Raw genomic sequence first — 23,158 nt, 5'->3', positions numbered from 1 at the left:
ATGATTTTAGAGGCTTCATGTCTCTTCAACAATAGCCACTAGATTGTTATTGAGTCTTTTATTTCTTAAATGCATTGGGCAGTTGAAACATTTAACTACCAATTGCCCTCTTAATGTGTAAAATCTGAATTTCTTGTAACATGTCCTTTAACATCTCAGGGTCTATGATTTTCAACTGAAACTGTGCTTTACTATAAATAGCTTGTTATCACTTATGACACAGGCTCAGATAACAGCATTTAGCTGACTTTGAATGAGAGAGAGAAAACTGAGGGATTCAGGACTGGTAGCAATGCATTTTCATTCACTTTTAACATAATTTCATTGTACTATCATTTTACTCTAGCCCAGAAATGACATGCATTTTCAAATAAACATCTTTCTTTTTACTTTATTTTTGCAACTCAAAGGTTTCTTCAAAGTTAGTTCTTTTGCAGTCCTTGTCAGTACATTGTACATCAACATATATTTATTCATTCACTTAATTCTGGCCATGGCTTTGGAATTTCAACAATGGTTTTAAATCTATCAGGGTTATCTGACCCAGATATGTTACTTCGGGTCATGCTAGCATGCTTTCTTCAAAGTTAACTTTGAAACCCCATTTATGTTACTTGTTTACAACATTATCAGCTCTCATATAAACAATCATTTTTCACTGGAAATGGGCATTTGGCTATGATGCCGAGTGGGAACATTTTTTAAATTTTCCACTCAGAACATGTCTCTGTTACTTTTACAGCTTGAACCAGAGTCATGGTGGGGGCCAGCATAAGATAAAAACAACTGTTTCATTGCAGTCAAACGCAATCTTATCTTCTAAAGCAAAACATAAGCTTCTAAGTTTTTCCAAAATGCTACTGCCAATTTTTGTGCCTACATAGTCTTTTAATCAACCCAGAATTCTGTTCAGTATATTATTAGAGCTTGCAACAGCGACTGGAACAGATTAATGATATCATTTAAACCTTCTATGCACAAAGAATCAGATTAAATCATCATTCAGTTGCTTCTGGGATTATTTTTAACAAATCTGAAGATGGGCACATGCATTTAGAAATTTGTATCTTTCTGGTTCTTTATTTGTTTAAAGCCAATCAAGTTTTTGTTTTAACTTTCCAATCAGAATCAAAGCCCAGACTCATCATTCTTTAGAATATTTTTAAGGTCAGAGCTTCAGAGCCGAGCTGTTTACAGCATTTGCTCTCTTCTGTTTCATTATTTCTATCAGGGCTGAGCAAGTTACCTAATTTTTCAGCCATAATTCTAGCACAGTTGAAAACCAAAACAGATTATAGCAGCAAGAGATTAAGTCGGCGATCTTACCAGCAGCACTTGACTTCTGTGTGATGAAACTGCAAAGTATATTCTAGAATTTCCATATGCTGGTCCAATCCAAGTAGGCTCATAAAAACTAAATTTTAGCTCTTTTGGGGTTGTTTCTGATGCATCCCTGATCAATCAATTCTTTCCTTTAACGTGTGTGTGTGTGTGTGTGTATAATATAATATAATATAATATAATATAATATAATATAATATAATATAATATAGGATATGCGCATGTGGATTATTACCATTTACTTTTAACACAAATTTTTTGGTACTCTGTTCCCTAACCACTGACCTGACCTATTCGCTAAAACTCGGGGCGTGCCCCTGTCTGTAATGGTGGGAGTCGAGAGTTGTAAGAGTGATTTACGACTAGAACCCCCGTCTAGTGTCTTACATTCTCTTGGTATTTCCTATACCTTCACACAAATGCCTTCTCTGGCTTTTACGGCTCTCAATGCCACAAATGCACTTTTGCATCTACGGCTCTCAGTGCCTCAAATGCACTATTTGCCTTTACGGCTCTTAGTGCCTTAGAGAATGCGTTTGCCCCCAATACCCCCATGCACACCTCTCAATATCTCAAATCCAAGTCTACCTCTAAGACCTATAGATGTACACTCATACACCTTTACACTCACAAAGTAACTTAACGTTTGTATAGTCTGCGTAGTTATGCATCATTTGGTGTAAAATATTTTGGTGACTTTGTCCACTTACACAGTGTTATCTCTTTCTCTTTTTTTCATTTTCTCTGTAGTTTGAGGAGGATTGCGAGGTGAAAACCTCTTCTCTGTTGTTTTGTCGGACTCCTGGTGTAGATGCTCAGGTAGTTGGTGGTCATATGCTGGTTGAGTTTCTGTTGGATAACTTGCACTTTGACTTTAACTCTGTTAGCCAATCACATTTTACCTATGAACCCAACCCAACCCTGCACCCGCTGAACCACCGTGAACCCACAAAACCATATCGCTACAAACCTGGATCAGTTATATCAGTGGAGGTTAGTGGGACTTTTGCCATTGTGTTTTTGTTTATGTATGTGTTTGTTTGTTAGTTCTTGTTTTTTAAGTCTAATTGGCCAATCATAGCATGGATTGATAATTCCTAATATCACCCACCATTACTTGTCATGTTTAGGAACTTAATCTTATGATTCTTCTTTTTCTTAGACCCCTTTTCATTTCTTTCTACAGGGTGAGAATTTAGACTTGGCCATCTTTAAAGAGGAAGTAGTAGCTCTGATTGGTGAAGGAGTTTGTACTGTTAAAACTTTGACACATAACCACCTTTATTGTGAGCCACCACCCCAGCAGCCCCCACTTTCCCTCAGGCACGGGCGCAAGCGAGAGGGAGCTGAGGCCTTTCCAGAATTTATAGTAAGCATGAAGCCAACGCCCTCTCACTTACATCTTCTATTATGATGGGGCTGTGATTTGCATTTTTTTGTAGCAGATATTGTATCGCATGAACAGGGGTATATAATAATAGTGTGTGTGTGTGTGTGTGTGTGTGTCTGTTTCCAGGTGCATATGGGAAACCTGAACTTTTCACTGGGACAAGTGCAGTATGATTCTCCTAGTCATTCCATCTTTCCACTGGTGGCACAGATTGGGGTTGGAGCAGTTGCTTCTCTTGTTGCTCTTATTGTGCTTATCATCGTGTTTATATACAGGTGTGTACGTAATATGTAATGTGAGCGATTGTGCTAAATACAGTGCTGTGAAGAAGTTAGTACCCTATGAATAGTATAGCTTGTTAATGAATGTAATGTTAATGATAAATAGCAATATCATTCAACAAATGACTCCTAGATGTACATTTTAGAATAAATTGCCAAGTGTAAATGGGAAAACGGAATGCACATTTCATTTTTAATGCTTACCTGCTACCAATGAGTAATGCAATGAATCAATATTGAAACATTTATAGACTGGTATATGAACGTAATTAATATTTTGTGCCCTGATATCCCTTCCACTTAGGAGAAAGAGTAAACAGGCTCTGAGAGATTATAAGAAAGTTCAGATCCAGTTGGAGAATCTAGAGACAAGTGTGAGAGACCGCTGCAAAAAAGAGTTTACAGGTAATTTATGGTTCCATTTAGGATCAATTTTAATGATTTTATATGGATGGTTCACTTACCCTTATGCCATTCCAAACCCTAATACCTTCATTCATCTTTAGAAACACTCATCGTTTTTGTCTCTCCATTGAAATGGACATTTGAAATATTGATTATATTGACTATATTTGAAATGACATGAGGGTGAGTGAATGATGACCAAATTTTCATTTTTGGGGGAACTAACCCATTAAGTCTAAGAAAAGCTGTAAGCAAGGCCAAAATGCATTTCATCATTTATTCAAAGTGATAAAATTATAATCAATAAAATGATACCATTTGGAACTAATAGTTAAAATATAGTCCACTTGTTAATTTGAAATGTTATATAAACCTTCTTAAAATGTTTAAACAAAGTGCAAATTATCCAGTCCAGTATTTCAGACAAAGTTTCCCAAACCATTTCTCATGAAAATCTGACCTTTAATAATCATAGATTTGACTCTTAAACCTACACAGATCTGATGACTGAAATGATGGATGTGACAAGTGATCTAGTTGGATCAGGGATTCCTTTCTTGGAGTACCGTATGTATGCTGAACGCATCTTTTTCCCTGGACACCGCGAGTCCCCACTTCGCCGAGACCTGGATGTGCAGGAGTGTCGACGGGCCACAGTGGAGCAAGGACTCATTCAGTTATCTAATCTCCTAAACAGCAAACTCTTCCTCACAAAGGTAACTAAAATCGTTTTTTCCACACTTAGACTTTTTAGTCACATTTAGACAAAAGAGCACATTTAATGAAGATGATTGCTTTAGCCAACTACTAGTAGTAGTTGCTAGATCATTAGCAGGAGAATTTCAAACTATTATTATGTAGAGTATGTCTCTACGAGGATTGGTTGATTATACCAAAGGCTCCTCTGCAATGTATTTGACGGTGATTGGCCTTTTTTTTGTTGTTGTTGTTTTTTTTTTTTAAACTATGTTTCTGGCTATGGATTTTGCCCCCAAGCTCACTTCCCCTCAGATTCTTTTTAGCACAGTTTTCCAAAGTGCATTGGCGGCTTTGACTTGTTAATTGGAAAGAGCAGTGGTGGTTCTGACTTCAGTAATATTTTATGGTGTAACAGAGGTCAATTTACAAACAAGAAATTCACATTCTGAGACATGAAACGGAAAAACTTGGATTTTTTAACATTAGCACTTTAACATTTAGCATGTTATTTTACAGTGTCCTTGTTGCATGTTAAATGTATTGCAAAAACTACAGTAAATTATGCATAATTAAAGTAACTAACCCTAAAGCAAACCATAACCATATAGTAAGTACATGTTGTTGATTGATATTAATCAGTACTTATTTGTGTAATTACACTGTAACAGGGGCACCTTAAAATAAAATGCATCAGCTATTTCACATAACAGATGATTTCATATAGAAATCGGTGCAATTTGGAATTTTGCATTGGATTAAACTGGTCATGCGAATTTGATCAATACAGATATGCCTTGTTTGAAAGTGGGGGACTGAATTGGGACTATCCTCATTTGACTGGCACATATTTAAATTAATGTAGACGTCAAATATTCCGTAGTAACATGACATAAAGTATAGTTAACATTTTTAATGATTTCATATGTGACAAAATAATAAACAAATTTACAAAAATTACCCCATTCAAGTTTACGTACTCTCTTATTATTCTTAACCTCTGTAATTACCTGGATGATCCATGACTATTTTTATGTTTTGTGATAGTCTTCTGTATATTTAAAACCCTTTTCAACAGTAACAGTGTTACTAATCAGTGTTCATCTCAAATTCAAATAGAGGACAACTGAAGGACCTCATACACTCCTATTACAAAAGGTGCAAACATTTACTGATGCTCAGAAAGGCAACATGCATTAAGCAGATTTCTTTTTAAACCTGATGATCAGGGTAAATTGTACTTATTTTGTCTTCTGGGAAATAAATAACACTTAAAGCTTTTGAGTACTCGGTACTAAATTAAACAAGACCTTTAAACAAAAGAAAAAGAGAGAAAATTTACACTCCATCAATTTTAGTTCTCTTTAATGCATCGTGTTGCCTTCTTTAGCGTCACTGAATGTTTGCAGTTTTTATAAAAGTTGTGTATGAGTCTGTGAATGGATACGCTAAATTAGAGTTGCCCAGTCCTGTTCCTGGAGATCTACCTTCCTCCAAAGTTCAGCTGTAACCCTGATCAAACACAACTGAAGCAGCTAATTAAGATTTTCTAGAGCATTTAATAATTAGAGATTGGTGTGTTGATTTAGGGTTGGATTTCAACTTTGCGGTAGGTAGATCTCCTGGAACGGTATTGGGCACCCGTGCACTAAATGATAACTCTTTCGATCTTTTTATATTCATTCTCGCATGTTTCTCTCCTACAGTTTATCCACACTCTTGAGAGCCAGAGGACATTTTCACCTAGAGACAGAGGATATGTGGCCTCTTTGCTGACTGTGGCTCTTCACAGTAAGCTAGAGTACTTCACTGACATACTCAAAACACTGTTGAACGATCTGGTGGAACAGTATATTGCCAAGAACCCTAAACTCATGCTCCGGAGGCAAGTAACTGACATTTAGATGTACTAATTGAATAATATTCACTGTTCTAAAAAAGTCTTGATTTGTCTTCTCAGAACTGAGACGGTAGTTGAAAAGCTCCTGACAAACTGGATATCCATCTGCCTCTATTCTTTCTTAAGGGTGCGTATGAAAATTGGTAGGATTGTTTGGTCTTTAATGCATAAATTTACTGTGGATAAAATTAGATGCATTATAGGTGAGACACATACAAATGATTTTTGCAGTTAACAATGTAAAACAATTGTCCAAGAATGTAATTAGCCTCCTAAAATCTGAGAATGTCCTAATTAAGATTGCAGGATAGTTTAACATTGAGGCCCTTGAAGATCTGATGACAGTTAATAGAATTTTAAAATAATTTATTTGTGTTTTTGAGTAGATTATCCATGTTGTATTGTGTAAATGATTGTATTTCTGCTCCCTGTGTTCAGCATTCAGCTGGTGAGTCTCTGTACATGCTCTTCAGAGCAATTAAACACCAGGTGGATAAAGGACCCGTGGATGCAGTGACTGGCAAAGCCAAATACACCTTAAATGATAACCGCTTGCTAAGAGAGGATCTGGAATACCACACCCTGGTTTGAATTTTTTAATTTCTTGATCATGAACTGGATCTCTTTATTGCATAGTGCATTTTAGTCGATTAGTCTAATTTGTTTCTGCCAGAAAGCTTTTCTAAAAAAAAAAATTAAATATGACTGAAATTCTCCATCTTAGCTCACAGATTGTCTCCACACTTAGGGTGCTTTCACACCTGCCTCATTTAGTTCGGTTGAATCGCACTAGAGTTCGTTTTCCCTCTTGGTGCGGTTCGTTTGGGCAGGTGAGAATGCAGCAGGTGCGCACCAAAAGCGGACCAAACAAGTGTACCGAGACCCAGCTGAAGAGGTGGTCTCGGTCCGCTTCCAAACGAACTCTGGTACGGTTCGTTTAAGGTGTGAATATGAACCGGCCTTGATCCGATCCAATTGCAGAAAGCATGCTCAGAAAACACACAGCTCACGCATATAGTGCTGTTGTTTGCATTTCAATCGCTTAAATCACTTGTTTTCAAACCGCAATGCTTACAAACGCGTGCAAATTATGAGTTTGGTGATCATAGCACCCACAGCAACGTGACATGAGTGCACTAAATAGGCTAAAGCTTGCCGCAAAGCCCCAGCAAAAGTTACAATGAATGTGTCTGGGGAATTATTTATTAATAAACTAGTGTTTTCTGAGTCAGTGTTGACAGAGTTTTTGTTTTGGATATGATTTATTTATTTAAGATCTTTTCCCTGCTTGAGAATTTCTGTCCAATGAAAGGATGACCTTAGCACACGTGTGGTTTTGTTTACAATTTCTAGTTCACTTGCAAAAAGGGCAGTGTGAAAGCGAACCTCACCAAAAAAAAAAAAAAAACTTCTATTTGGTCCGGACCAAAGCAAGTGAACTATCGGACTTTCCTGGTGTGAATACACCCTTAAACTATCACAATGTTTGGTTACACATTATTTTAAGGTGCCATTGTTAGTGTAATTACACCTATAAGTACTGAGTAATAGTAATAGACAACATGTACTATATAGACCTTAGTGAAGGTAGCACCATATTTAATTTTGGACAGGAATGAAAATTAAGCTGTGAGGGATAGAAGTACAGTGTGTTTAATGGATTCTGCTGTTGTTTAACAACATACTGATTGTTCAGCTGATTTAAAAAAAAAAACTCCATAAAACAGTTTTGAAAGTTGTCAGTTGGGAAAATTATATGATCTAGAATCTTTTGTACTGTGTGCCATTGTAAAGAATGTAAGCCTGTCCCTTTCATCTGCGTTAAATTTAACATGGCATCTAAATTGATTAAGGTGTATAGGATTAAGGTTAGAGTTTGGTTTGGTGTGATTTGCTTGTAATTTACTGTTATTACTATAGTAAGTACATGTAACATGTATAACAAAGGAGGATACTGTAAAATAGTGTTACCCAGTTTTTACATACACTGATGAGCCAAAACATTATGACCACTCATAGGTGAAGTGAATATTGTTAATCATCTTCTAACACATGTGAAAGTCTAGGTAATTTATATTGTAAGTAAACAAACTGTTCATTTAGTCAGTATATTAGTGCAGGAGAAATGGGCAAGAATAAAGATCTGAGTGCAATCTGACAAGGGCCAAATTGTTGGAACAGCAATGCTTGTTGCATTTTTGAGAACCTACCAACAATGGTCTGAGGAGGATCAAACCACAAACTGGTGACAGCATGTAGGACGTCCAGGGCTCTTTGATGGTAGAAGGTCCATTTGTTGACAATTTTAATGATGGTTCTGTGTAGATGTAGACTGGTCAATGTTCTGCTGTGAACACGCCACATGCAGTCCATGTAAACCTTTCATGACAGTGGCATTCCCTGATGGCAGTGGCCTCTTTCAGTAGGATATTGCGCCCAGCTACAGCGCACACATTGTTCAGGAGTGGTTTAAAGAAGGGTAATGAAGAGTTATCTTGATCTCCAAATTCTTTAGATGTTGATCTGACTGAGCATCTGTGGCATGTGCTGGACCAACCAGTCCAATCCATGGTGGCTCAACCAATCTACTGATAATGTCTTAGAGCCAGATACCACAGAACACCTTCAGGGAGTCCATGACTTGGTGGGTGAGTGCTGTTTCAGCAGCACATGGAGGGCTAACAGCATGTTAGACAGGTGATCGTAATGTTTTGGCTTATCAGTGTATTAATATAGAGTTAACATTGTTCTGACAGTAAGTTTCTCAACCCTGGGTTTCTGTCTTATGAGTATAATTGAAGAATGATTGTAGTTGCCTAGTTTAGATCCAGTTCTCTGGTTCTGATAAACTGGCTGCCAATAGAAAAAGCAAAGGGTTCATTTAATGTCATTTTTCAGCAAAACATTGCTGGTTTTATGGTAGAGGTGAAAGATGTGCAGTTTAAACAGATTATTAACCAGAACCCATTGTCTTGAAGAGAAAATGGGAAAATCAACTGGGATATTTACAATAAACAAATCAGTTTAAAGATTTATTACAGAATCATTGGTGGATTTTTTTTTTTTTTTTTTGTGCTTATATAAAATGTAGATAATGGAAATGTGATTAAAAAAATACTTAATTCTTTCTCTCTCTAATTCTTTTTTTCACTTTAGACAGTGAATGTCTTGATGCAGGGAATAGGTGTGAATGAGGCTCAACCAGTTGCTGCAAAGTTTTAGACTGTGACACTATAACCCAAGTGAAGGAGAAGATATTAGACCAGGTGTACAAGGGCACCTCATACTCTCATAGACCACATGCTGACTCGGTGGACCTAGGTGAGAACGTTCATACATGTCTGCACTCTACACATATCAACTGTGTCCTTTCTATGTTGTATTCATTCATTCTTTCATTCTTTGTTTCTTTTCAAACTTTATATGTGTTTGACTTTACATGTGGTTTTTATTGTTCATCGGCATTCCCAGAATGGCGGTCTGGTGTAGCAGGTCACCTGATCCTCTCAGATGAAGATCTAACATCTGTGGTTCAGGGCAACTGGAAACGGCTCAACACACTTCAGCATTATAAGGTACAATGCAATCTTTAAAACACACATTGCTGTATACCACTCAAGTCAAGAGCTTTACAAAAAAAACAATGCCTTTAAAATCCTCTTACTGAGCAAGCCAATGGAAAAATTAAAGGTGCAGGCACAGGAACCATTGCTCGGCAAAATGTTCTGGGCGAAATCCAGTTGTTTCAATAGACATCAGTGCAATTTGGAATTTTGCATTGGATTCAAGGTGGTCATGCAAATTTGATCAGTTGAAATATGCCTTATTTGAAAGGGGGGGACTGAATTGGGACTATCCTCATTTGACTGGCACACATTTAAATTAATTTACACATGTCAAATATTCCGTAGTATCATGACATGAAGAATAGAAGTTAAAAATGTTAACTATACTTTATGTATTTTTGGGAATTCAGGTTCCAGATGGAGCAACTGTAGCTTTGGTGCCGCGCCATAGCAAACATATTCACCATGATACCCATGATTACATTGCAGGGGAGAGTGAGTACAGTATATCGCATTGCAAAGTGTTCATGTTCAAAGATACATACAACCATGCAACACACAGGGCTGTTTTTCATGATTATTTTGGACTAATCTTGAAACAATACAGTATTGTTTAAAAAAAATAAAATGAATGAAGCTTTATTGTGTGTTCTTTTTCAACACCTGACTATATTGCTTTCTTTTATCGTCTTTTATTCTCCCTACATAGAGACGCCCATGCTAGAGGATGCAGATGAGGGAGGAGTGAGAATGTGGCATCTAGTGAAGGCCAGCGAGGAGCCAGAGTTACCCAAACACAGACGAGGCAGTTTAAAAGAACGAGAAAGAGCCAAGACAATACCAGAGATCTATCTCACACGGTTACTGTCAATGAAGGTAGCTTAAACATGTGTTTACACACCCTAAAGATATTTACTAAAGCATAAAGGAGAAGCCAAACTCATACCAGTTATGTACAACTCTTTCCAGTAGGAATGGCTGAATACATGCACCGGTTTACATGTTGTGTCTTTGTCTTTCTGTAGGGTACACTGCAGAAGTTTGTGGATGATCTGTTCACAGTTATTCTAAGCACTAGTCAACCGGTTCCTCTGGCAATCAAATATTTCTTTGACTTGCTCGATGATCAGGCAGTGCGCCATGGCATTACAGACTCTGAAACTATTCACATCTGGAAGACTAACAGGTACAAATTAACTTCGTAAAAGATTTAACCATAGAAAATGCTAAAAGACAATCTGGAAATGAAGGTGTAACTTGTAGGTTAATGCATGTCCACAAAAATAACTGTCACTTAGGTCACCTTTTTTATATTGACCTGTGATCAATTATAAAGGGCTGGTTTACCCCAAAAAATGAAAATTCTGTCGTTTACTTGCACTCATGTGGTTCCAAACTAAGACTTTTGTTCATTTTCTGTGTAAAATAGTTGTTTGGACTTTGAATGGATGGAGAAAAATGTTTATGAATCTTTATTTGTGTCCCGAAGATGAACAAATGTTTCTGTTTTGTGTGAACTATAGCTCTATCCTAAGAATTTAATGGAGGTACTTGATGATAGAATTAGATATTGAAAGCCCTAACAGGGTTAAAACAATCAAGTATACACCAAGGAGTAAAGTAATGGTTTAAAATTTTCTTGATGATCTGATTTGGTTGTCTTTTGGTTCTAGTTTGCCTCTGCGGTTCTGGATAAACATTGTAAAGAACCCTCAGTTCATCTTCGATGTGCAGGTGTCAGATAATGTGGACGCAGTTCTGTCAGTTATTGCTCAAACATTCATGGACTCTTGCACTACCACAGAGCATAAACTTGGCAGGGTAAGAGACAAACAGAGAAAGGAACAGGAAGCCAGTAGAGTGGAATATTGACGTGGCTGAAGATTGTAAAACTGAAATTTTAATTTTTATTCTTTTTAATTATCTAGGATTCACCTATTAATAAGTTGCTGTATGCCAGAGATATCCCTCGCTATAAACAGATGGTTGAACGGTAACATTACCTTGGACTGCTTTACTTCTATAAAGGCCATATTGGAAAGTCATATTGTTCTGAATCTCACTATTTTTGTTACACAGATATTATGCAGACATCAAGCAGACCATCTCTGCCAGCGATCAGGAGATGAACTCCGCTCTTGCTGAGCTCTCCAGGGTATGTCTTTCACCAGTTTACCTTCTTTCAGGTTTGAAAAAGTCATACTGACTTAAGTGAATTTGTTATGGGTTAGAGATGGGGGGGTGTTTTGTAGCACATGCAAATGTTGTTAAAAAGATTTACACTCTCCACATTTGTTTTGACTGTCAGAATTACTCTGGAGAATTAAATTACCTGGTGGCCCTGCATGAGCTCTATAAGTACATCAACAAATACTACGATCAGGTGAGTAATGACGGGCTAAGATGTAGTTTAAGACAATGTATAAGCTCTTAGGTTAATACTTTACAAAAAGATTCCATTTGTTAGCATCAGTTAACTACTATAGATTAATATGAACTAACCATGTACTTTACAGCATTCATTAATCTTAATGGTAATTTCAACGTTTACTAATATATTGAGTCACACAATTCTCACTATTAGCCAACTAATAACTCTGACTTTTGCCTAAAAAAAAAACACATTTCAAACCTGTTCTGTTGAACTTTTATCTTCATCAAGGAATACTGTAAAAAGTGTACCATGGTTTCCACAAAAAAATATTAAGCAGCACAACTGTTTTCAACATTGGTAATTATTGTACATATTTATTGCACTAGATTGGGATATTAGAATGATTTATGAAGGATAATGTAGCACTCAAAGCTTTGCCATGACAGGAAAAAAATCATTTCTACATTTTAAATAATAAAACTGAAATCTAAATATTAGCATTTTAAATGATATTTTACAATATTACTGTTTTTTAATGTTTTTGATCAAATAATTCCATGCTGGGTGAGGATAAGAGAATTAATAATATCTTAAACAAACAAAAAAAAAAAAATCGTAAACTTTTAAAAGGTATTGAATATTGCTAATTTTTTCATGTTAGCTAGTGCATTACAAATGAGACATTGTAAAGCGTTACCGATAACCAATTCTCCCTATTAACTAGTTGTTTATTAGCATGCCTATTATTATTATTATATTGGCTGTTAATTAGTACTAAAGCACATATTCTGCATGACCGTATTCTACATCCCTAATCCTACCCAACACCTAAACTTAACATCTACCTTACTAACTGTTAATAAGCAACAAATTAGGAGTTTGAGGCAAATGTCGTAGTTAATGGTTTGTTAATAGCGAGAATTGGACCTTAAAATAAAGTGTGACCATGTTACCACTTTTAGTAGAACAATACATTTTTAAAGACTGCTGCTGCTGCTTATAAAAATGCACGTATCTGTGCTCTAATTTAATTCCTGTTTCCTCTGTTTATGTGTGTGTTTATGTTAGATTATCACTGCTTTAGAGGAAGACACCACCGCTCAGAAGATGCAGCTCGGCTACCGGCTTCAACAGATCGCTGCAGCTGTAGAAAATAAAGTGACAGATTTGTGATCATGGACAAAGTAAAGTGAAAGTAATAAGTGTGAAGACACTGAAGAGTGGCTATATAAACACATGGTACAGGTACTTTAAGTACAGCATCGATTGCAAAGCTACCATGTTTAGAAGGCGTACACAAACATCCTGTTCCATTAAATTGGAATCTACTAACGAAGATAAATTAAGACTCACAGTGTACTGTGATTGTGTTGGTTTAGAAAGGGCTTTAACTTTAACTTGGTTTAGCCTTTAACTTGAATATGGTCTTGGATTTATTTTTTTAAAATGTTTTTATATATGGAATAGGGTTAATCCCATTTCAGTCCTTTTTATTTTTAAAAGCTTGGATGCCTTTTTGAGTATTTGAATACATTTTACTCACACTGGAGGGTTTTTTTTCTGCAGGATTATTATGAAAGACACACGTGTTCAAGCTCTTGCTTGGTCATGGCCTTCCAGCAGAACACTATTAGATGTTCTGTGCTTTGTCTACCTCCTCGCTTTGTATCTACCAGTTGTTCACTGTTGGTAACATTTGAATGTGATTTCAGCATTTGCAAAGTTGCAAAAACGTACCATGACTGACACACTGTAGTAAAATGTTGTAGAATATTTTCATCTTATTAGGATATTGTAAATTGTCATAATGTTGAGTAAGTGTCACTGGAAAATACTGTATGAAAGAGTCTATGTTTTGTTAACTTTTTAAAATGCATACATTTTGACTAGTAAGACCAAGTCTTGCAGACCTGTTACATATAGTGTCACTGTTTCAACCAGTCAAGTCAAATAATGTTTAGACAATGTTTTTGTGGATTAATTTTAATCTGTTGGCATATTTTAAGGGTTTTTTTTTTTTTTTGAGGTGCCAACATAGGATTGAACGAATTAATCATCTCTTACCACATCCTCTAACATTTCATCAATAAGGAATTTTAAAGACTGATGCTTTTATGTAGGTACGTTTAAATCTTTAGCCTTCATGTGAGAAAATATGATCTGTATTGTATGTAAAGTTGTGCTCAGATATATTAGTGCTGGTCCACTGTATAGGTAAATAGGCCACTCACTTGCAATTAATTTCTTTTGATCAAAGACACTTCTCAAACACTGAACAACAAATATTTGAGATAAATAGAAATCGTCAGAGAAAAGATGTGACTGTGTCATATTTACTAATATTTTTTAGTGTAGTATAATATTGTAAATAATGACTGAATTGTTACGTAGCTTCTTAGCGAGTTCAGAAAGAGTAAATTATTATCAAACTTATGAACACTTTCTTTAAAAGAGAGGTTTAACAATAAGCTTACAAGTTTAATGTTAAGCTGTTCTATAGGTTTTTGGTTCTGAATGTATGCGAATTATGGGAATAAATGAAAGATCACTTGATCTGGTGTCTTTTCCATAGCATCACATGAAAACTAAAGTAATGTACATTGTATTAGGCGTTCGAGGTGAACTTGATGGCATCAGTTTAATAATTAGGATAAATAAAGTTTACATTTGGAGAGCTCTGCCAGTCTCTGTTCTTCTTGGTACTTAAATCTCATTTGGTATTAATGTTTATTAGTACTAGGTATGCTGGAACTCACAGTTTAATGTAATTTCCAGTATTGTCTTTTGATTAAGCGGTTACCTTTTAAGACTGACACCACAGCCCACTGAATGCTTATAAAATACAATGCATCTTTCCTTTTTTCGCCTTGATGACAAACATGAAACAGCACTGCAGAATCCTGCTGAAGATACTTCCGAGTATTTTGGTATTCTCTATGGGTTTCCAACAGTATGCAGGTGCCAATTTTGTTTAACATTTCAATTTTATGCATTGTACATGTGCTATAAAAAGTACAGTTGTGCATTTAAATGTATTAAAATACTATTGCCTCACAGCGAAAAGGTCCCCAGTTTAAGCCCCAGGTTGAGCGAGGAGCCCTTTCCGTATAAAGTTTGTATGTTTTCTCAGTGTTGGCGTAGGTTTTGTCCATTGGCTCCAGGTTCCACAGTCCAAAGTCAAGCAGGTTAGGTGAACTGGAGAATATGAATTGCCTTTCTATGTGAATGTGTATCTTTGTATGTTAGCTCTGTGATGGACTGGTTACCTGTCAAGGATGCCTTCGGCCTGAGACACTGGAATGTCCTCCCGTGACCTTATATAGGGGAAACATTATAAGAAGGGTACCATACCTTAATCCTGCAGATTTCCGCTCCACCCACAATCAAACACACATAATCCAGCTAATCATGGAATTCAGCCTAACTTGAAAATTCTATCAATATGAAGCCCTTCATAGTAAAACATTTGGGCACCTCTAATTTACATACACTATCAACACTGTAACAATGCAAAGATGGTTGAAAATTGGTGGAAACTTATCATTTAAATGTATTTTTAACCCTGTATACATTTCTTTCTTCTACGGAACACAAAAGACGGTATTTAGAAAAATTGTTTTGTGTGTTTTTTCGTCCAGACAATGAAAGTCAATGGGGTCCAGTGTTGTGTGGATCATAATGTTCTTCAAAATATATTGTGTTCTGCAGAAGAAAGTCTTGCTTGGAATGCAATTGGATAGAGGGTGAGTAAATGATGACAGAATTTAAATTTTTTCACTAACTATTCCTTCATTTTTTTTTTTATTTTAACTCGAGAAACAAAAATCATGCTGTACAAACACATTTAAACATTAAAAGACAATTACTAGAAAAGTTGACTTGTAACAAACAATACAGAAAACACACTCACTCTTCTTTTGGTTTTATGGCGAACCAACTTAATAGGTGTTGCTTCCTACTGAAGAGAAAGATTTCTGTATTCCTAACGTTATCCCATCCTTAATATTCTTAATAAATCTCATGATTGCATCCATTTGTTTTCATACATTTAGACCATTATTTAGTAAATTACTTCTTGTGAATTCTTTATTTCCTAAAGACTGCTATTCTTCCATTCTCTTTTTAATGCATTATATCAAAACATGTTCTACTGTCATCTCTATTAAACATCACATTAACCAGTATTATGTTTCCCTATAATGTGTAATGTATGTTAAGGATTTGAAAATGACTTGTCTTGTTCCCTTATGACTTGTAAATTATGAATAAGTTTACTTTTCTTTATGCTCCTTTGGGCCGCCCTGTTCCAATATGTCTGCCATTTCATAGACATGCTTCAAAGGATTCTTTGGTCATTTTGTCTACCTTCTCAATCCCCTGAATCCCTACCTGTCCTGGTACCCACATAAAATGAGTTGTTATTCCTATCTGTTTTATACTATATATAATGTAATCATGATTTCTGATAAAATGTCACTTTGATTGGTTTGCAATGATTGTAAACTCCTAAGAACTGCCATTGAGTCAGAACATATTCTACTACTTTATCTGTTCTTACTTCATAAACCCAGCCTAGTGCCATTAGGATTGCTATCACCTCTGCTGTATACACAAATGTACTATCTGTTATACTTCCAGCCTTCCTAACTGCAAACTCTATAATCGATTAGCCTACATATGCTTTTAAATGAATCCCATCCCCCATTTCCTTAATCTTCTCATAGTGTTAAGTCTCCTTCGGTATCTGATCTAGTAACCAGGGTGGTATTGATGTATTACAACTACTGGAGCAATCAATTTTGATTCTAGACCAGTTTCATTGAAAATACACCTCTTTAAATTTGTCTGGCTTTTAAGCGGTTAAAATGATGACGTACCATCGGCCTCAAGCATGTCCCCCATGTTTGTAGTTTTTCTTTATTTGTTTGTGCAATCCACTATGTAGGAATAATGAATGTCTAAACGCGTGGGCTGTCTTAGCTGCGGTGTATAAGCGGATATAGCGTTGTTAAATTAAATAATTTCGTTCGAACGCTTCAAAACTTCTTTTGCATTTCGGTTTAAACAAGGAGCTTTGCAGCGCAGATGACCCGGAACTGTAACCGACATGACACTTGAACTCTGTGTATACGGTAATGTGTAGTTCACGTTTGCGCCGAAAGCTATTGTTGCAACAAATTATTTAAACTATAAGCAGCATTTAATGGAAAGAAAGGTTAATAATAATCGCATATCACAAATGACTTTATGCCAATTTGGGAGTGAAAAGACGAAACAATCGCTCGTTAAGAAGCTCACAGTCTCATTGGGTGATAATCGCTCGTGCAGTAGTGCAGTAAAGCAGGTAAGAGCCAATATCCAGAACATCCTAAACTACAAAATACGATTGTCTTGAGCTGCTTTTAGTTAGACTATTAAAAAATTCCAGAATTTGTGGCAATATTGGCATTAGCAGCACAAGCAGCTACGAACTTTGGGTAGCATGGAAACATTAACCCATTAACCCACATTCTGTTGATTTTATACGGATTTAGAGGTGTCGCAGTGAAATAAAATGCGTTCATTTGCATTCAACCTAGAGCCTATATTATATATCTTATATTTCGAACACTGTAATACGGATAGGCTGCTATCTTCGATTAAAACGTTACAGTATATCACTTACAGTCTGTTAGAATACGTTTTGTTAATAAAGGATGTATAATGTGCATTTCTATATTTCAGAAATGGAGTCCCAGCAGGAAGTGAACCCTGTATTCCTGCAGCAGCTCAGAGAGTTGGACATACCTGAGGAGGCAGCCAAACAGGTACAGAGACACCTCACAAAATACAGCAAACCTGATTACAATTAATTAAGGATTTGCAGTTTTGTTTGACTCTACAGTGATTGTTTCTCATAGTAGATGTCAAAATATAGTGCACCCATTCTAAGAACCAGAACTGTTTGTATGCTGGATATTATGGTTTGACTTACCTTGATGTGTTTGTTAATTTTGTTATGGTAGCAGATTCTGACATACATAAAAGCACTTCACGTTATGTTATGGTTTTTGGAGTGAGATGCTTTTATTGGTCTTTTACAGGCACTTTTGCACACACAGAATGTGTCTGCGGAGGAGGCTGCAATGTATTACTTCAACAAACTGGAGAATGAGGTATATTTCAAGTAGTTTAATGCTACATTGAATACAGCTTTGTGTGTAGGGCTCAATGGATACGACAAACCACTGATTTACTTTTATTTAAATAGTGAATAGATTAGGCTGTATACAGAATGTGAGCAAAGACCACTCCCTTTATAGTCCGTGAAGCCATTACTCACTTGTTCTGTGCTCTCATGAAAACTCCTGTTAATAATCAATGAAGCTGTCTACCCTACACCATAAATCTCTTATTTACATTGTTTGTACTTTGTTGGTTTTAATAATAGCATAAAAGAAAGACAGTGCACAACTCTCAGCTCGTGCTGAACAAAATATTGAAATCCTGAGCAAAGTTTGCCGGCGCAGTGACTAATTTTAATTGTACCCGAATGGCCATTGTATTTTAATAGGGAAATTTTGACTCAACAGAGATAAATCTAAATAGAATGATGTCTAATTGAGGCAGCCATGATCAGTCAATCAATTTCAGTTTTTCTATTGTATGTTTTTTTTTTTTTTTTTTTTGCAGGAAGAGGGTGATGAGGACATGATGTTCAAAATGGTGTTTGTTGTAAATATGGAGCTGTCCATGGGTGTGGGGAAGGTAGATATTATTTACTACAATTCCCAGATTTACAATGTACTTAATATAGAAGCGATTGATACAGAAAGATGAATAAAAGACCATTATGTTATATCTGATGCATCACTGATCATCAGTCGAAAGGTGTTCCCTCTCATGAATAATGTGAAACCAGTAACAATTCAGTGTTTACTCTCTAACATATCACATTCTGGTCTTGGAACTGACAGAATGAAATTGCTTAACAAAGAAAATAATAATAATACATTTCTTTCATCTTACTATTCAAAATATTATGTGATATAATTGTTTTGAACAGTAACTTAAGCATAGCACATTTCTCTTCAGTGATTTAATAAAAACAATCCATCTATAAACATCAACAACATTTCCATTTTCCTCAGTGAATGCAGTTTAATTTCTTAAGTTATTAAATAAGTTATTTAAATTTAAAGCAGATATTTTAGTTTTTGTTTGTTTATAATTTATCCTTGTTTTTTCCACAGTTATAAACTGTCGTCCTGTAAGTCATAATAATGAGAATTTTTCTTGTAAATATGGACTAAAATGTCAATAATTAGGAAAAAAATAATTTTCTTTATAATTTTGATTTGGTCTCTCGTAATGAGACTATTTCTCATAATAATGATTTAAGATCTCCTAATGAGAAACGCAAGCGTGTTGTGCCTAACAAGCAAACATGAATATATGCGCAAAGAAAAAAAAAAGATGCTGTATAAATAGTTTTCCAGATCTTTCAGTATAATTGGGCTCTTATGTGTACAGGTGCTTTTACATACAAGTGTGAAGTGTTCTCTAGCCCAAGAGGTTGCCATGGTGACAAACAATGGTGCCTGCTTGCGCTAATAAATAAATCTAACAAAATTACCAATTAAGTTACATGCCTTTATTAAGTTTGTGTAATGGCATTTATTTTTCCATGCAATGTGTGCGTTCTTGTTTTGAGCATATAAAAGCTAAAAGGTTGTGAATAAAGGCATCTATACAAAGTGCCTGCCTTTGTTCTTGTTGCATTTACATGGCTTTGACCAGCAGATGTCGCCAGCATGAGGATTTTTAAGCACTGAATCATTTTCTGAAGCAATTGGTTCAGTTGATTTGAAATTGGCTCCTAACTCTTCTTTTTAATCTGTTGCATTGTGAATGCATGCAATAAGCCATAATCATGGAGAAAAATTGTAAAAATAATCAGAAAGCTTCTCATTATTATGACTTGCATAATCACATTGTTTACTCAACGTTTGTAGAAATGGGCTTCCATACTTTATCATACTGTCAATCTAGCACAATTTTTGCATTTCAGCTAATTTGATTTGTTAGAGAACAATGTCTTGTGTATAGTCCCCGGATTTCAATAGATTTGAGATGAGCAGTGTGTCCCTGTAGGTGGCAGCGCAGGTGGGTCATGCTGCAGTGGGTTTGTATCAGGCCTTGCAGGAGAAAAACAGCTGGAGGGAAATGGCTTGGAGATGGGACCATGCCGGGTAAGAGATATCACTGTGGCCTCATTCTTCTATTGTTTTTTAAATAAATATTAAACCAAGACATGTATATAAAAAAGAATCACTACTGAATCAAATATATACAGGATATTAATCTAAGACACATTTGTGTGTGCCTGTTTAGAGCGAAGAAGATTGTGTTACAAGGCACTAACATGGCACACCTTTTGGAGTTGCAGGCTCTTGCTATGAGCCTCAGTCTTCCTACAAAGCTGGTACAGGATGCTGGACACACACAGGTTACGGCATATCTATGCAAAGATGCTTTAGCATAGCATTGCAGTTATTGTTTTAATATGGCAAATGGTGGGAAGATTGTATTCATGATATACCTATTTGATAGGTTTCATGTTTACAATTTACCTAAAATAGCATATAAAAAATAAGAGACATCATATAAGTTAATTGTTTATAGTTGTATATGCTAATGTATTATACATATTTGACACAAAATTGAAAATCTAAGGAGAGTAAGGCTGATGATACATGGGGCAACTTTTTTGGGCAATGTTGCTGTCAAAGGGCAACCAGGTGAGACACAGGGCCCACGACTGATCTAAAGTATCCAGATAGAAAATTGTTACCCATTCTCAATGGGAAAGGAACATTGCTCAAAGAAAGTTGCACTGTGTATCATCAGCTTAAGATGTTTTAAAGATGTGTGAAGCAGCCTGGAAATGAATTTTGGGACTGTTTGTTTGTGCAGGTGGAGCCAGGTTCATGCACCGTGCTTGCCATCATAGGAGAAGAGGAGATGGTGAATAATGTCACAGGCAGTCTGAAACTGCTTTGAGGAAATTACCGTAATGCTGAGGAAAACTCTTCAAAAGTGTAGGTTTGTGATGTACCACAGAAAGAACAGGGGTCAGTGTTTCCCCACAGTAGCATGGTTTTCCTCACGATAATGGTGCACTCAGTAATTTTTTGTTAAAGTTGTGATGACTTACACTAACACTTAACAACGTGAATGCATCTTTACGCAAAAGCAAACATTTTCTGTTACTGATACCTAGGGGTGGGTTACATTCCATTATGATTTTGTTAATCGGTATAACTATTTGTGTATTGTTTTTATTGTGGTTATGCCAATTTTTCCAGCAGCTCTGAAACTCCAGCACCACAACAAAAGTAACCATAGTTTACTCCAGTTGTGAATGTGAGTTTGCAATTTGAATTGAATGCGATGTGAAAAGGCAGTGTATCGCAAAATAACGGTATTTCTATTTAGCTATCATTACGAGCAGCACACAAAACGCAAAACAAACAACGCAGAATATTCCGATTTACAAACAATACACATACATTACAGCTTTTACTTAAAAAGTGTTCACACTGAGTAAATTATTTAAAAATGTAGAACTTGGAATATATTAAACTAAATTATAAGGGGTAATGGGAACTTTATGTAGTCACTAAAAGGTTTTCAGTATTGTCATGGAAGGTTGACATCTGACATGTAACATGGAGAAGAGGCTTTAGAACAAAAAAAAAAAAAAAAGTCATCATACTAAACATATTTAACTTGTATCGTTTATTCATTGCTTGCAGTAAAACCAAGACAAAGATGATGTAATCAATAAAACACTATATTTTAAGTTTCGTTGCAGTATTAATGATAATCTCAATTTTAGATCTACCATTGCTTGGAAATTGGATTCATAAAGATTCTTAATTTTCATGAAAACTGTATATTGTGATGTATATTGGTCTCGATAATATTGTTACATTTTTGCCTGTATCGCACATCCCTATCAATACCATTGTAGAAATGCAGAGTAAGCCATGATTTATTTATTACTCAATCAAAATGGGGTAGAAGGTGAATTACTAAGATAAAATTAGTAGAATTTGACTGCTAATGCAACCCACGTGAGGTGACTTTTATTAAGCCACTGAAATTACTGTCATCTCATAAGTGTATGTGATTTAAAACTTTTCTTTTAAATATTACATTTAATTTATTTTGTACAGCTTTTTAATGAAGGAAGAAATTACTGAGTGAACCTGTGGAAAAAAAAAAAAAACACCTAAATACAGTAGTTTAACACAACAGGTATGTTTAAATGATTGCGTTTTAAAGCTCTTAAGTTACATGAGAAGACAACTAATTGATATTATCAACAGGTCCCTAAATTTCTATAGAGCTTAAAAAAAAAAAAAAAAGTCTTCCTCAAAGAGGAGATGTGTCAATTAAATAGCAGTGTGTAAAAATGTATAATGAATTATAATCACATGCAAGTATACTTAATGTGCCTGTAGAACCCAATGTTTTGATGATTGTGAAATCAAATAGCCATTGTCAAAGTATAATGTATAACATGTTTCTTTTTTATTGTGGGAATATTTTTTATTGTTTACAATTAAATGTACCCAATCCCTTTGTGATGATAAAATCAGTTTGTAGCTTCACTTCCTTGTCATTTACAATTCCTGTCCTTTTACCTCATGGAATATTAAGGTGTTCTTCTTATACCCCTCTTCTGAATCTCTGTGGAAGTAGTAAATTTGGACATATTACTTGTTTCTCGTACTGCAGGGAGGTAGGCATATTCAGACACAGGAAGTGACTTCCTGTCACATTATATGGTTTAAATATGTAGTGGCACAAAGGCCAAATTCCAATACTCCTCCGTCACTCCTCATCCTGAACACTCCCTCCATGATGGTATCATGTGACCTTATTCATATTACAGAAATTTTGTCTCTTATATAGAACGGCAACATTAACCTGGCTGTTTGCCACCACTTAATGCACATACCACTGTGATGATTGCGAACATTGAGATTGGTCTATATTTAAAAAATGCATCCATTTTAAAAAAGAATGCTACTACAATTTCCTTTGATTATATAAAATGTTAGTCTCCTATGAAAAATGAGTTGTCCAGATTGACAGCTTTTTAAAATGTATTATTATTCCTCCATGGACTGCAGCTGCCTACTCTCGTCTACATTC

At 35.6% G+C, this 23,158-nt stretch overlaps 2 protein-coding genes across 3 annotated transcripts in view; both read left to right on the top strand.

The window, feature by feature from the left end:
- plxnb1b (plexin b1b) overlaps positions 1-14,625 on the top strand; it is a 50,865-nt gene extending 36,240 nt beyond the window's left edge. Inside the window, 19 exon segments of the mRNA XM_058778934.1 lie at positions 2,092-2,334; positions 2,528-2,710; positions 2,858-3,006; positions 3,317-3,417; positions 3,916-4,133; positions 5,820-5,998; positions 6,074-6,140; positions 6,452-6,598; positions 9,170-9,223; positions 9,226-9,334; positions 9,485-9,588; positions 9,990-10,074; positions 10,289-10,455; positions 10,605-10,765; positions 11,253-11,400; positions 11,508-11,572; positions 11,659-11,734; positions 11,888-11,962; positions 13,022-14,625. Of these exon segments, the coding sequence (XP_058634917.1) occupies positions 2,092-2,334; positions 2,528-2,710; positions 2,858-3,006; positions 3,317-3,417; positions 3,916-4,133; positions 5,820-5,998; positions 6,074-6,140; positions 6,452-6,598; positions 9,170-9,223; positions 9,226-9,334; positions 9,485-9,588; positions 9,990-10,074; positions 10,289-10,455; positions 10,605-10,765; positions 11,253-11,400; positions 11,508-11,572; positions 11,659-11,734; positions 11,888-11,962; positions 13,022-13,126 (2,436 nt within the window). The 3' untranslated portion in view covers positions 13,127-14,625.
- Positions 14,626-16,906: 2,281 nt separating this feature from the next.
- On the top strand, positions 16,907-22,611 carry si:dkey-19e4.5 (UBA_like_SF and PTH2 domain-containing protein). 2 transcript variants are annotated; one of them, XM_058777948.1, is made up of 7 exons: positions 16,907-17,297; positions 17,678-17,760; positions 18,037-18,108; positions 18,626-18,700; positions 20,087-20,184; positions 20,327-20,417; positions 20,909-22,611. In XM_058777948.1, exons 2-7 carry the CDS (start codon positions 17,680-17,682, stop codon positions 20,993-20,995), a joined length of 504 nt encoding a protein of 167 aa, XP_058633931.1. In that variant the 5' UTR covers positions 16,907-17,297; positions 17,678-17,679; the 3' UTR covers positions 20,996-22,611. The 2 variants fall into 2 exon arrangements, with proteins under 2 accessions (XP_058633931.1, XP_058633930.1); XM_058777947.1 differs by having other exon boundaries at positions 16,911-17,297; positions 20,327-20,441.
- Positions 22,612-23,158: the final 547 nt, after the last annotated feature.

This window comes from Onychostoma macrolepis, chromosome 06 (assembly GCF_012432095.1).
Source record: "Onychostoma macrolepis isolate SWU-2019 chromosome 06, ASM1243209v1, whole genome shotgun sequence".
NCBI classification, from domain to species: Eukaryota; Metazoa; Chordata; class Actinopteri; order Cypriniformes; family Cyprinidae; genus Onychostoma; species Onychostoma macrolepis.
Note: the sequence above shows the minus strand (reverse complement) of the source record. Positions and strands in the feature narration are given on the sequence as shown.